We start from the raw sequence: 13,343 nt of genomic DNA on the forward strand, positions 1-13,343 counted from the left end.
GGAAATGATTCTTAAATGATGAATGATGAATTCACCCTACCGTGCTATTATATCAGTTGACATTGTGCACACCTAAATATTCTGATTCAATATCATTGTTTTTGGCATTGGGTAATATTGGGAAACAGTATTGTGATAGTAATACTAACACGAGTGACAGACACTTTTATGCTGGTATTTAAACATTGTCTGACTAACTAGGCCTAATATGACTTTAGAAAGATTTGTCAATCAACATATACAACTCCTTGAGAAAGAACGAGAAACAGAGATAGAAGAAACAAGGTGAGAACTTGATGTATTGAAGTTATTCTCATTTTCCCCATTTGACCCCGAATTTCCTCTTACACGGTCCAGACCTCTTTCAAACTGTCTTTCAACAAGATTTTTCTTATTGACAGTCGACATAAACTAATGTATTGTGATAGTTACATACCTTTGATTATGACCGATTAGTACAAAATATCAGACGGAAAGATAAATGTCTATATCAGCATATGCTTAGTGAATTCAACCTGTATTATGTGTCATGTATGTTCATATCACATGCAGTGCATGAACCACAATTATTATTTCATCACTCATCAAGTAGCTATTAATTACAGACATCTAAATGAGAGTTTACCACCTAAAGAGCTCCAGAGACGAGGTGTGTGCTTACTGAAGCTCCGCATAAAGACACGTCGTACTGGCTTCTATGGGAGAACAGTCATCGTATTTGAACCTGGAGGTGGAAATCAAGAGTTACCTGCTCATAATCTTTCACCAGGTACGATATTTGGAACATTAATTTCATGCAAACATCCATTTTGGATAACTTTTAATAAAGGAGGAGGAGAAGGAGCTTTGACAAGAAAATGAAATCTTAACTCTGAAAATCTTAATTCATCAGTATGTGGTATAGAGCAAGAAAACTACTGAGAAATAGTGTTAAAATTGTGAAGTATATGACACCCTGGAATGCAAGATTCAGTACGCAAAGTGACTATACATTGAAAAATTATCAAACATGTATCTTTTAAAAATTAAGAGTCATTCTTATTCCAGGCCTATACATAAAAATGTTGCATTGTAGTTCTGGAAAAATAATTAATTTATACATGCAGAGTCAATATGAAATAAACAATGCGTGTAAATTTTTATATGATTATAATAGGGGGTATTTTTTCATGTAAGTTTCTTTATGTTGTCCTCCCTTTTGACAGGTGATATAGTGGGTTTGAATGCCAGTTCTGCTCCCCCTGGGGAGGAGGGTCTGGGGTCAGGCATCGTCACTCACGCAGGGAAGTCGGCCATCAGTGTGGCCTTTGATGAGAAGGAGGATTTGTTCAACCTGAATGAGGACGACCAGTATAAACTCACCAAGCTAGCCAACGATGTCACCTACAAAAGACTGAAAAAGTGAGAGTAAATTAACTTACCACAATATGTACATGTAATTGAAAGTTTTTCTTCAATAATATTAAGTGACATGATAATTATAATGATTGAAATTAGTCTTTTGTGTCAATGCAATATGGATAATATAATGCTTACTGTACTATGTTTATTCTTTTTCTTCCATTTAGTGCATTGAATAATCTGAAAAAGGGAGATTTTGGTTTGTCAAGTAAACTTGTTAATGTGTTATTTGGGGAAACAAACCTTTCTCCTCCTTTTATTACTAAAGGTTGGTACAATTTTGAAAACATATCTGAAATTTATTGTTCTGTGAAAATGAAGTTATTTATGATAAATGTTATTTCTAACATATGGTTATTCTTTAAAGTCATAAGATTATGGACAGCAATCTATTAATGTTTAAGTGCATTACTGTACAGTATAAAACACCTGATAAATATTTGATGGACTGAAGTATTGATATTTCATCCCTTACAAGAGTGAAATGTTATGCTTCAAGATACACTGTATACACTTGGTTTATAATCTCAGTTATTTGTGATTCCAGATAATACTTGGTTAATAACCAGTTATTCATTATTACAGATACACATTTAATAATTCATATTATGTAACCAGTTATTTATGATTCCAGATGTACACTTGGTTAATAACCAGTTATTTATGAATCTACATTTGGTTAATAACCAGTTATTTATGATTTCAGATGTACACTTGGTTAATAACCAGTTATTTAAGATTACAGATGTACACTTGGTTAATAACCAGTTATTTATGATTTCAGATGTACACTTGGTTAATAACCAGTTATTTATGATTTCAGATGTACACTTGGTTAATAACCAGTTATTTATGATTTCAGATGTACACTTGGTTAATAACCAGTTATTTATGATTACAGATGTACACTTGGTTAATAACCAGTTATTTATGATTTCAGATGTACACTTGGTTAATAACCAGTTAGACAAATCACAACAGGATGCTGTTCAGTTTGCTCTTGCTCAGCCCGAGGTAGCTATCGTTCATGGTCCACCAGGCACAGGGAAAACTACAACTGTCATAGAAATCATTATCCAGGCTATTAAACAGGGCAACAAGGTCAGTAAAATAGAGAAGTATAAGGTCAGTCAAACAGATCAATAAGGTCAGTCATACAGGACAACAAGGTCAATTAAACAGATCAATAAGGTCAGTCAAACAGGGCAACAAGGTTGGGCAACAAGGTCAGTCAAACAGGGCAACAAGGTCGGGCAACAAGGTCAGTCAAACAGGGCAACAAGGTCAGTCAAACAGATCAACAAGGTCAGTCAAACAGGACAACAAGGTCAGTCAAACAGGACAACAAGGTCAATCAAACAGATCAACAAGGTCAGTCAAACAGGACAACAAGGTCAGTCAAACAGGACAACAAGGACAGTCAAACAGGACAACAAGGTCAGTCATACAGGACAACAAGGTCAGTCATACAGGACAACAAGGTCAGTCATACAGGACAACAAGGTCAAGCAAACAGGACAACAAGGTCAGTCAAACAGGATCACAAGGTCAGTCATACAGGACAACAAGGTCAAGCAAACAGGACAACAAGGTCAGTCAAACAGGACAACAAGTTCAGTCAAACAGGACCAAAAGGTCAGTCATACAGGACAACAAGGTCAGTCAAACAGGACCAAAAGGTCAGTCATACAGGACAACAAGGTCAGTCAAACAGGACAACAAGGTCAGTCATACAGGACAACAAGGTCAGTCAAACAGGACAATGATTTCAGTTAAACAGGGGATCAAGGTCATGAAGTCTAAAGGTCATACAAAAAGGCAACAAGAACTGTCAAACAAGGTCGTGCAGTCAAAAATCAGTCAAAGAGGGCAATAACATGTCAAACAAGGCAACAGGGTCACAAAGACTAAAGATCAGTCAAACAAAGCAACAAGTACATGTAGTCTAAAGGTCAGTCAAACAAGGCAACAATATAGTGGTATGTCAAACAAGGCAACAAGGTCTTGAAATCTAACGATCAGACAAAAAGGGCAACAAGGCTAGAGGTCATCCACCACTCATGTTTTGTAAATAAAATATGTCAAACAAGGCATAAAACAAGGTCTTGTGGTTATTTTTTTAGTACCCGGTTAACTGGTTAACGATTCAAGTATCTGTTAGTAAAATTGATATTCGGTTACTCGGATAAAAATGCATCTTACATAGTAAATAAAAAATAAAATGTTATTTTTTTATAACCGTATACATTAAACATTCCTCTAATTTTCTTTACTGTTAGACTTAATTATCCAGTGTTTCACTAATACGATCAATTTGTTTTGATTAGTTCTAACAGTTCATTATTGAATAGCTTTGATTGCCAGCAGGTTATACAAGTTTTGAAGACCCGAGTTATAATTACCTCATTAAATAATTTAACAAGATACCGCAAAAGACATATATACATGTAGTTTGAAAGTATTTTAAAAAGAATAGTAAATAAAATATTCTGTAAGGTTGTGACCACAATTTTTAAAAATAATTACTTGATCGTCATATATTTTGATGAACACCAATGTACACTTGAATATCTATTTTTCTTCTTATGATTTAGTTAATTTTTTATATGATAATATCAAAATTCTTTCAATATAGTGCATGCGTATGTATATTTCAGTTTATAAATAAAGTTCATTCACAATATATTTGTGTTTTATTACTATCGATGGGTAAAGGATGAGATAAATGATATTAATATATGAATATGAATAAATCATGCGAGTAACCAGGTACTCGTGAGCGAGTAATTTTTTTATTTGCCAACACTAGTTTCTATTGAACAAAAACATTGACAAAATACCGGTGCATTGTATAATTTACATCCTTGATGCAAATTCAGATAAAAGAAACAGGAATTTTATAGCTAAGAGGATCCTACTCTGATATATTGTAGATATTAGCCTGTGCCCCATCTAACATTGCTGTGGACAATTTAGTGGAGCGACTGGCCAGTCATAAACAGAAGGTGGTCAGACTGGGTCATCCCGCTCGCGTGCTACCACACATCCAAAAATACTCACTGGACGCCATCTTGTCAACTAGTGAAGAAACTCGGCTGGTGGAAGATGTCCGCAAAGATCTGGATAAAAATCTGGTTTGTGTCTTCAAGTTTTGTCTGTTCAATTTCTTGGGAAATTTTTGTTTTTAATACAGTTTTTTAATTCTTAAATTATTTTTAAAAGATTTTTTTATGCTTATCTTTTAGGTCAGTTTTCTTAGAAGACATGACATTACATGCTACATGAAGTATTGAAACTTGTTGACACAATGTTGAAAGATGATTTACAAATGATTCTTTTTTCCATAGTCATCAATTAGAAAAACCAGAGATCGCGGAGAAAAACAGAAAATTAAAGAAGATATAAAGTTTTTACGAAAGGAGCTATTGCAGAGAGAGGAGGCAGCATCCAGGGAGATCCTGAAACGAGCTGATGTTGTCCTGGCAACGCTCAGCTCAGCAGATATAAAAGGACCAATCAAATACCTGGATAAAGAACACTTTGATTTAGTCGTGATTGATGAATGTTCACAGGTTCTCAAATATTTCTAATCAAAATCAAATGATTTGAACATTAAATGTTGCCATTGAAAAACAGGAAAATAGCAATATTCTTGAATGAATAAAGGTAGATTTGTGAAAGACAAACATTTGTTTGTAGAATTTTATGTTAAATACTTTACTTTAAATAGGCAGTTGAGGCAGCCTGTTGGATTCCCCTTTTGAGAGCTCCACGCTGTATTTTGGCAGGGGACCATTTACAGCTCCCACCAACTATACTGAGTAAAGAGTGAGCATGTATTTAATATCATTGTTACTACAGTCTACTGGGGTCATATAAGTTTGGATTTGTATGTATCTGGTTTTAAAGAAATTCAGATATTTTCAATTTTTAGCTCACCTCAACGAAGTTGGGGGAGCTTATGTAATACCCTCGGCGTCGGCGTCGGTGTCGGCGTCCCAGGTTAAGGTTAAGTTTTTTTGAGCAGTTTTCTTTTTAAATACTTCTATGTCCTATATTGATTAGACATGCATGGAAGATGTTTCTAGTGTGTTTCATTGTACCAGTCAAAGTTTCAGATGCTGCAATTTCAGCAAAGAATTTAGAAATGACCAGGTTAATGTTTTTGGAGCAGGTTAACATTTTTGGTGCAGTTTTTGGTGTGGGTTTCATTTCCAAGTAACTATAAGCCCTATGTTGACCAAACTTGCATGGATGATACATCTAAGGATGCATACTACCGGGCTTGCTTCGGATGCTAAACCTGACCTACATTTTCCGGTTGAGTGAACAGGTTAAAGTTTTCGGTGTAGGTTTCATTTCCAAGTAACTATAAGCCCTGTGTTGACCAAACTTGCATGGATGATACATCTAAGGATGCATACTACCGGGCTTGCTTCGGATGCTGAATCTGACCTACATTTTCCGGTTTGAACAGGTTAAAGTTTTTGGTGCAGGTTTCATTTCCAAGTAACTATAAGCCCTGTGTTGACCAAACTTGCATGGATGATACATCTAAGGATGCATACTACCGGGCTTGCTTCGGATGCTGAATCTGACCTACATTTTCCGTTGAGTGAACAGGTTAAAGTTTTCGGTGTAGGTTTCATTTCCAAGTAACTATAAGCCCTATGTTGACCAAACTTGCATGGATGATACATCTAAGGATGCATACTACCGGGCTTGCTTCAGATGCTGAATCTGACCTACATTTTCCAGTTGAGTGAACAGGTTAATGTTTTTGGTGCAGGTTTCATTTGCAAGTAACTTTAAGCCCTATGTTGACCAAACTTGCATGGATGATACATCTAAGGATGCACACTACCAGGCTTGCTTCGGATGCTGAATCTGACCTACATTTTCCGGTTGAGTGAATAGTTAAAACTTTTTGGTGCAGGTTTCATTTCCAAGGAACTATGAGTTCTTTAATGACCAGTCTTGCATAGATGATACATCTAAGGATGCATACTTCCAGGCTTGCTTCGGATGCTGAATCTGACCTACTTTTTGTGGATGAGTGAAAATGTTAGTTTTGATGCATGTTTCATTTCCAATAAACTATGAGCCCTATAATGAGGAAACTTGCATGGATGATACATCTAAGGATGCACACTAATGGACTTGCTTCGGATGCTGAATTGGACATACATTTTTCAGATAATAGACAAGGTAAAAATCTATTACCAAAAACTATAAGGCTTATATAACATTGTATAAACCAAACTTGCACAAATGCTGCATCAAGAGATGAAAACTCTCAAATTTGCTTCAGATGCTGGATTTTCATTACATTTTCATGAAGAAGAAATAGTTTAAATTTTTTATGTAGGTCTATTTCAAAGTATCAGATCAAAATTGCTTTTAAAAATATTTTCATTTTTGGAATGTATATACGTTGGTTAATAAAAACATTCGTTGAGGTGAGCTCTGTAATCTCTGATTACCTATGTTTCCTTTATCAAATGTGTGTGATATCTGGAGAAGGACATGATTAGAATTTAAAACAATGTTGATTTCAAACTGAGCCAAGTTCTTACAACCCAAATATGATGTCTCTCAATTAAATAAATAGACAACATGGGTGAAAAATCACAACCTTTACCCCTCCTCAACTTGATATGATGAATACCATACCTATATAATAAAAGAAGGATCCGTTAGGTGAATGAAATTAAATTCTACATCAATGTAATAAATTCAAGATGCATGTATGATATCTATTCAAATTAAAGTTGCACTCAAACTTGGTGGTTATCAATGGTAATTTGTTGTATTAATTTAAAAAAAATTACAAAAATTGATTTCTTAGAGCTGCCATTGCTGGCCTTGAGAAGACCTTGATGGAGAGAGTCCTTGACCTTTATGGTGACAAGGTCATGAGGATGTTGACCACTCAGTACAGAATGCATCAACTCATCATGCAGTGGTCATCTGACCAGTTGTATGAAGGGAAACTCACAGCTCATAGCTCTGTGGCTAGTCATCTTCTGAGGTAATAAACTCCCAAGGATTTTGTAGTACACTGTAAATGTTTTAAATAAGAGATAACAAGTAATAAATCAGGTGATTTCTAGAGATATATTGCTTGTAGCATATGTGTATATAAAGATAAATCATGATTTATAGAAAAAGAAATGAATATATCAGGTACTGGTAAATGAAGAGTATCTTTAACAACTTTTCCACCCATTATGATCAATGTTTTATCATTGACAGGGATATAGAAAGTGTTGAGGAATCAGAAGAAACATCTGAGCCTCTACTGTTGATAGACACTGCTGGGTGTCAGCTCTACGAACTCGACGTTCCAGAGGAAATCTCCAAAGGAAATGAAGGTTTGTAATATAACATGTACCAGTATTTGCCATCCTAAAATGTTGTTGCCTCTTTGCCCAAATGAAGATTGTTGAGATAGACTCAAGAATAGCCATCTGAAATATATCTATGTTAAGAAAATGGCTTATCTTCAGTTAAACACCAAACCTTTCTCATATGATACAAGCAGATCTGAACTAAGAAAAGCCACTTTTTCAACTTTATTTAACCACATATCCATATCCACATATAGGAGAGGCAGATATTGTCAGTAACCATGTTGAGAAGCTGATTAACCTTGGAGTAGATCAACAGGAGATAGCAGTGATTGCCCCTTACAACTTACAGGTACTAAGTGAACTTATTTGACATCAAGCTACAGTGATTTAAATAACACTCATTTTATGTAAATAAATGTATTAATTAAAAAAATTAGGCAAGTGAACTCAAGAGATTGTACAGTATTACATTTTGTAAATGAAATTGCCAAAACAATTTCTTTTTTCGTAAATAAATTTAACCACGATTACTACAAGCTAGCTGCAATTTCAGGTTGAACTGTTGAGATTAAGACTTTCCAGTAATTACCCAAAAGTAGAGATCAAATCTGTAGATGGATTTCAAGGAAGAGAGAAAGAGGCTGTGATTATTTCACTAGTCAGAAGCAATACAAAAGGTACATGTACAAACACACAAAAAAAATTAAGATAGATAATTAGCACAAAATATTTTACAAAAGTCTACAGAGTACATGTATATAAATTATGTAGTTTGACTGATTTGTTTACCATTTGTATCAATAAAATTCATTAAGTTTTCTTTAAAAAAATGCTGATTTTGATTTTATTTGTTGTAGGTGAAGTAGGATTTTTAGCAGAAAAAAGAAGAATCAATGTCGCTGTAACAAGAGCAAGGCGCCACCTAGCGGTGGTGTGTGACAGTGAGACTGTGGGACATGACTCCTTCCTTAAATCTCTAGTAGATTATATGTCAAGTCACGGGGTAGTGAAGACAGCCCAGGAATTTGTAGAAGGTAAATAGACCTAGAATTTCTTAACAAATGAACTTTATGAATTTGCAAATGTATGTGTTTTCATCAAGTGATGAACTGATGAATAACCATACAAGTAAAAGTCTTTGAGCTAATTGCTCAAGTTTATTGCAATTTCTCTGAAAAGACATTGAGTAGTTACCAGTATTTTCTGTAAAAACACAAGAATATCATTACAGTGTATTATCATTTTATCAATGTGTATTTTTAGCTGGAGTAGTGTATAACACTTTAACAAGACCAGACCACCTTAATGACCTCTTGACCTTACCAAACAGCAATAAAGGGACAAAACCCAAGTCTGCCAAAAATCAACAGAAATCTCAAAACAAAAAGAAACCAGTAAAAACAGAAAACCTTGAAGCTCCAGTTACAGAGAAATATCACAAGTAGGTTTTTTTTTGAAAGAGTAATGTTTTTTTTGTAAAATAAATATATATTTTGTTATGAGTTAATTGGTTAATGATTGAGGATCAATTTAAAATAATTTATGCCATTTTACTTTCAACACTCACATACAGTGATCCTAGCATTAATGATTTGTATTCCAGAACACAAGAGCAGACAGATGAGAGGATCAAAGAATTTCAGGGGTATCTAGATAAATTTGTACAGGAAACCTCCTCAGATGAGCTGGAATTTCCTTCTACCTTGAATTCTCATGACAGAATGCTTGTCCATGAGGTAATTGGGATGTTTTTTAACCCTCTTTTCCAATCTACATGCCAATTTTTGTCAATATTATTATAAGAAAGAAGATAAAGAAAATTCAAATACTGTATACAGGGAAATTTCTGCCTCTGATTTATTTTCGCCCCTTTTGCCCTACCCTCATTTGGGCAAATTGAGAGAATAGATTATAATTACTGAAATAAAACTATGAAAGGGCGAATTCAAAATGGGACAAAATTGTCTGCAAGTGTGAAAGGGCGAAAAATAATACGGAGTGAAAATAACCATTTATACAGTACATTGAATATTACAAGTACATTTTTTGTGTAAAAATTGGAATTCTGTTAACTTTTTAAAACTCTCTATATTATTAAGTTAAATTACCGTATAGCGGGTTATAATTATTTTAGCGGGGTGCTAATTTTGGCTTATTTTGGCGTTTAGATGGTAGTCCGCTTAAATTTTTATCGCTAAAATAGTCAGTACTCTTCTTTGTGTTCATCTGCAAAGAGCTGAATCGCTGTGTCCGGCTGTCTGCTAAAATAAAATTCACCAAAATTATTGGCATATCTTTGAGCAAGCAAACCGCCAAATTTTACACCCGCCAAGAAAACCGGCTATGCGGTATCTTCCATATAAACTGAGATTTAGTTGTATAGTGTACATGTAGAATTGAAATATATTTAATGTTTTAGTTGTCAGAAAAAATGGGATTGGTTCACATCAGTAAAGGATCTGGAAAAGACCGCCATCTGGTTGTGTCCAAACCGGGGAGTAAGAATTCTGGTTCTACCCAGTATACTGTGCCGTCCAGTTCTGAGACTTCTGTAGATGAAAGATCTGAACACAGTGAAAATGAGAAGCGATGCTTAGAGGTTGATACAAGGATACAAGCTCCAGAAGAGAAGATAGAAGTCCCTATTCAGAAAGAGCCTGATAAAGTGGTGTGTAGACATTGTAGCAAGTCTGTCATCAAAGCTAACATCCAACTACATGAGACACACTGTCTGAGATTACAAAGACAAAAATCTGCTCCAACGTCTGCCAATTCAGGAGGGAAAAAGCAGAAAGACAATACACCAAGAGCTCCGAATGCTCATGCCGATGTAGTGGCTAAGCTTGAGAAGGTGGATGGGGATGATTTAGATAGCTTGATAGCTGCTGTTCAGAGTGTGGATAAGGAGTGCAGCTTTAAGAAGTGTAAGACAAGTACTCAGACCCTGGGGCAGATGTGTGATTTCTGTAGGAGGAGATTCTGCCTGAATCATCACATGCCTGAGATTCACGGCTGTGGGGAAGCAGCCAAGATTCATGCCCGAGCCACCATTGTTAGGGAGGGTGTTCTGTACAGGGGAAGTGGGGTACCTGATAAAAAACCAGACCCAGCACGCAAGGCGCAGCTACAGAAAAAGATGGATAAGAAACTGAGTGAAATGGCTACCAAAAGACAAGGAAAGAAGCCTAAGAAATAAATTGTGATAAATATTATTCTATTTGTTTAAATTTGCCTTTTTTTTTTACTGAGTGAATTGAAAATGGAAATTCTGATAAAAAAAATAATCAATTCAATGATACAAAGTATGAAATTGTTTTACTGATTTTCTTTTGTCCAAAGAAGTACAGTATTTGTTTTCCACTTCCATTGAAAGTGGGGAATATTAATGGGGATCTGTCTGTGTGTAACACTCTTCATTTCAGGGCAATAAACGCTTTGAGCTTTTGCAATGAAATGTTATAATATCATATTGAATCCCTATGTTCTTAGAAAGACCATTTTTGATTTTAAGGTAAAGAGGTCAAGGTCATGAACTCATACATTTTGTCCAAGTGTAACGTTAAGTTTCTAGGCGATATGTGAAGAAGCCTTTGAGATTTTTCAGTGAAATTTTACCTAACATCTACTTTTAGCCTAAAAAGACTCCGTGATTTTGAGGTCAAAGGATCATAGGTCAAGGTTTAAAAAAACTTGTACATTTCATATTTTTACAGAAGATAAGCAGTTTTCGTCAAGCATTTTCAATAGGAATTTTAAATGTCACAACTCCCTATGACATGAAAAAAACCCTGTAAATCTTGAGGTCAAAAGTTTAAATGTAAATGTTCTAAATTTATATATAGTGGAATCATTTTAAATTGTTGGGTCACTGTTTCATGGAAAAAGAATAAAAGAAATTGTTGAATGGTGGGAATGTTATTCATGAGTAACTCATATACACAGAAGATTTAATGAATAAATATGCTGACAATGTTTGTGAGGATGTAATATGTGGACAAGGTTGACCCACGAGATCCAAGAACATCAATCCCCAACAAACATTGATGACAGTATTCTGTTTGTGTAACACATTTTCTGGGTATTGTTTTTAAAGGCTTAAATTAAGCAATGGATGTTTATATTCTCCTCCATCCGCATAATTATTTTTAAAAGTTCTTTCCTCTTCTGCGGGCCTCAAATTCTCTAAATTAGCCTGTTTGTATTTACTGCCACCCAGTAAATAAAAAATGTACAACATGACAGTCAGGTCATGCTCTTTGATTTTCTTAACCTTGCCTCAAATTATCTTTGGATAAAGGGAGTTGAAGTTTGTTCCAATAAAGGACCTCGTCCTCTTCCAAAGTGAGACAAAACAGTGAGCTTTGGAGAGAGGACTTCCCTTATGTAGGAATACTCTAAATCGGTCCTTAAGCGGGGTGTTAACTTTGGCTTATTTTAGCGATTTCATGGTAAGCCGCTAAAATTTTAATCGCCAGATTTGCACTTTTCATTGTCACTACTGGATACAAGAAATATCACTTACAACTTTTTATTAGTCTGTTGTAGAAGCAATATAACTTTCATCTGTTATACTGTAGTATTTACTCATACTTTTGTGTAAATTAGTATTTAAAGGTATATTAAATGTACTAAAACTTATTTTAAAAAATGAATTACTTCTCTTTTGCAATTTCACGTAACTCGGTGTCCGCCAAAAAAAGTTCTGCAAAAATTATTGGCATAGTGAGACAAAAGCAAATTTTTCACCCGCTAAAAAAACCCGCTATATGCTTACAAGTTACAACCTGTATAATTTTTACAATACATTAAAGGTATTTTATACTCCCAAATTATATTGACTGTCTCAATAAGGAGGGTTGAAAATACACCCTCGGCAAAATCACAAGCAATTTTCTTTAATTTAACTCATGTGGAAGGATTTTTTTCAGTGTTTATATCAATTTTTAATCCTACTTATATTTGTCCTCCCAATTTTAGATCATTGTTAAGTTCATGAGCACAAAAAAAAATTGATTTTATTAAAATATTTACCAGAAAACTTGTTTCACTGAAATCTGGACATTTTTTGAGAATGACCCATGTAATTTTTTTCCTAATCTCTGAAAAAGCTGAACATTCTAAAATGTAGTGGTTTTCGTACCTATTTTTCCATTGTTGCAAAGTAAACATACTCTTTCATTTAGTGGGGTGGCACACCACATTTCAAAATAGACTGACACTATTTTTGTCAATGAACTTGATATTTAAAAAAAAATCAATGTTGAAATCCATATTAAAATAAAGGTGTTACCGATTGCTATTATCTGTCGTCAGTGTTTGCCATGTTAACGAAAATCTGTTGTTCAAGACAGCCAAAATCTCTTGACCCAACAAAATCAAACGCTTGTAGCACACTTATCAATCAACAAAGACCATCCACATTATACAGTTATGGCATAGAGAGTCTAAATTAATCATATACAACAAGAAATGTGACCGTGGAGTAGCAGTTTTTAGCTCACCTCAACGAAGTTGGGGGAGCTTATGTAATACCCTCGGTGTCGGCGTCGGCGTCGGTGTCGGTGTCGGCGTCCCAGGTTAAGTTTTTTG

At 34.8% G+C, this 13,343-nt stretch overlaps 1 protein-coding gene across 1 annotated transcript; it reads left to right on the forward strand.

Annotated features, from left to right (window-relative positions):
• The first annotated feature begins 131 nt into the window (after nt 1–131).
• On the forward strand, nt 132–10,966 carry LOC134231211 (DNA-binding protein SMUBP-2-like). Its single transcript, XM_062713140.1, has 16 exons — nt 132–285; nt 606–769; nt 1,206–1,401; nt 1,569–1,669; nt 2,342–2,502; nt 4,335–4,535; nt 4,749–4,973; nt 5,132–5,229; nt 7,250–7,432; nt 7,657–7,775; nt 8,009–8,103; nt 8,308–8,431; nt 8,612–8,788; nt 9,018–9,195; nt 9,358–9,490; nt 10,174–10,966. The coding sequence occupies exons 1-16, from the start codon at nt 209–211 to the stop codon at nt 10,948–10,950; spliced, it is 3,009 nt and encodes a 1,002-aa protein (XP_062569124.1). The 5' UTR covers nt 132–208; the 3' UTR covers nt 10,951–10,966.
• The last annotated feature ends 2,377 nt before the right edge of the window (nt 10,967–13,343 follow it).

The sequence above is a fragment of the Saccostrea cucullata genome, unplaced genomic scaffold, assembly GCF_032062105.1.
Source record: "Saccostrea cucullata isolate Sc308-1 unplaced genomic scaffold, CSIRO_AGI_Scuc_v1 ctg1020, whole genome shotgun sequence".
NCBI classification, from domain to species: Eukaryota; Metazoa; Mollusca; class Bivalvia; order Ostreida; family Ostreidae; genus Saccostrea; species Saccostrea cuccullata.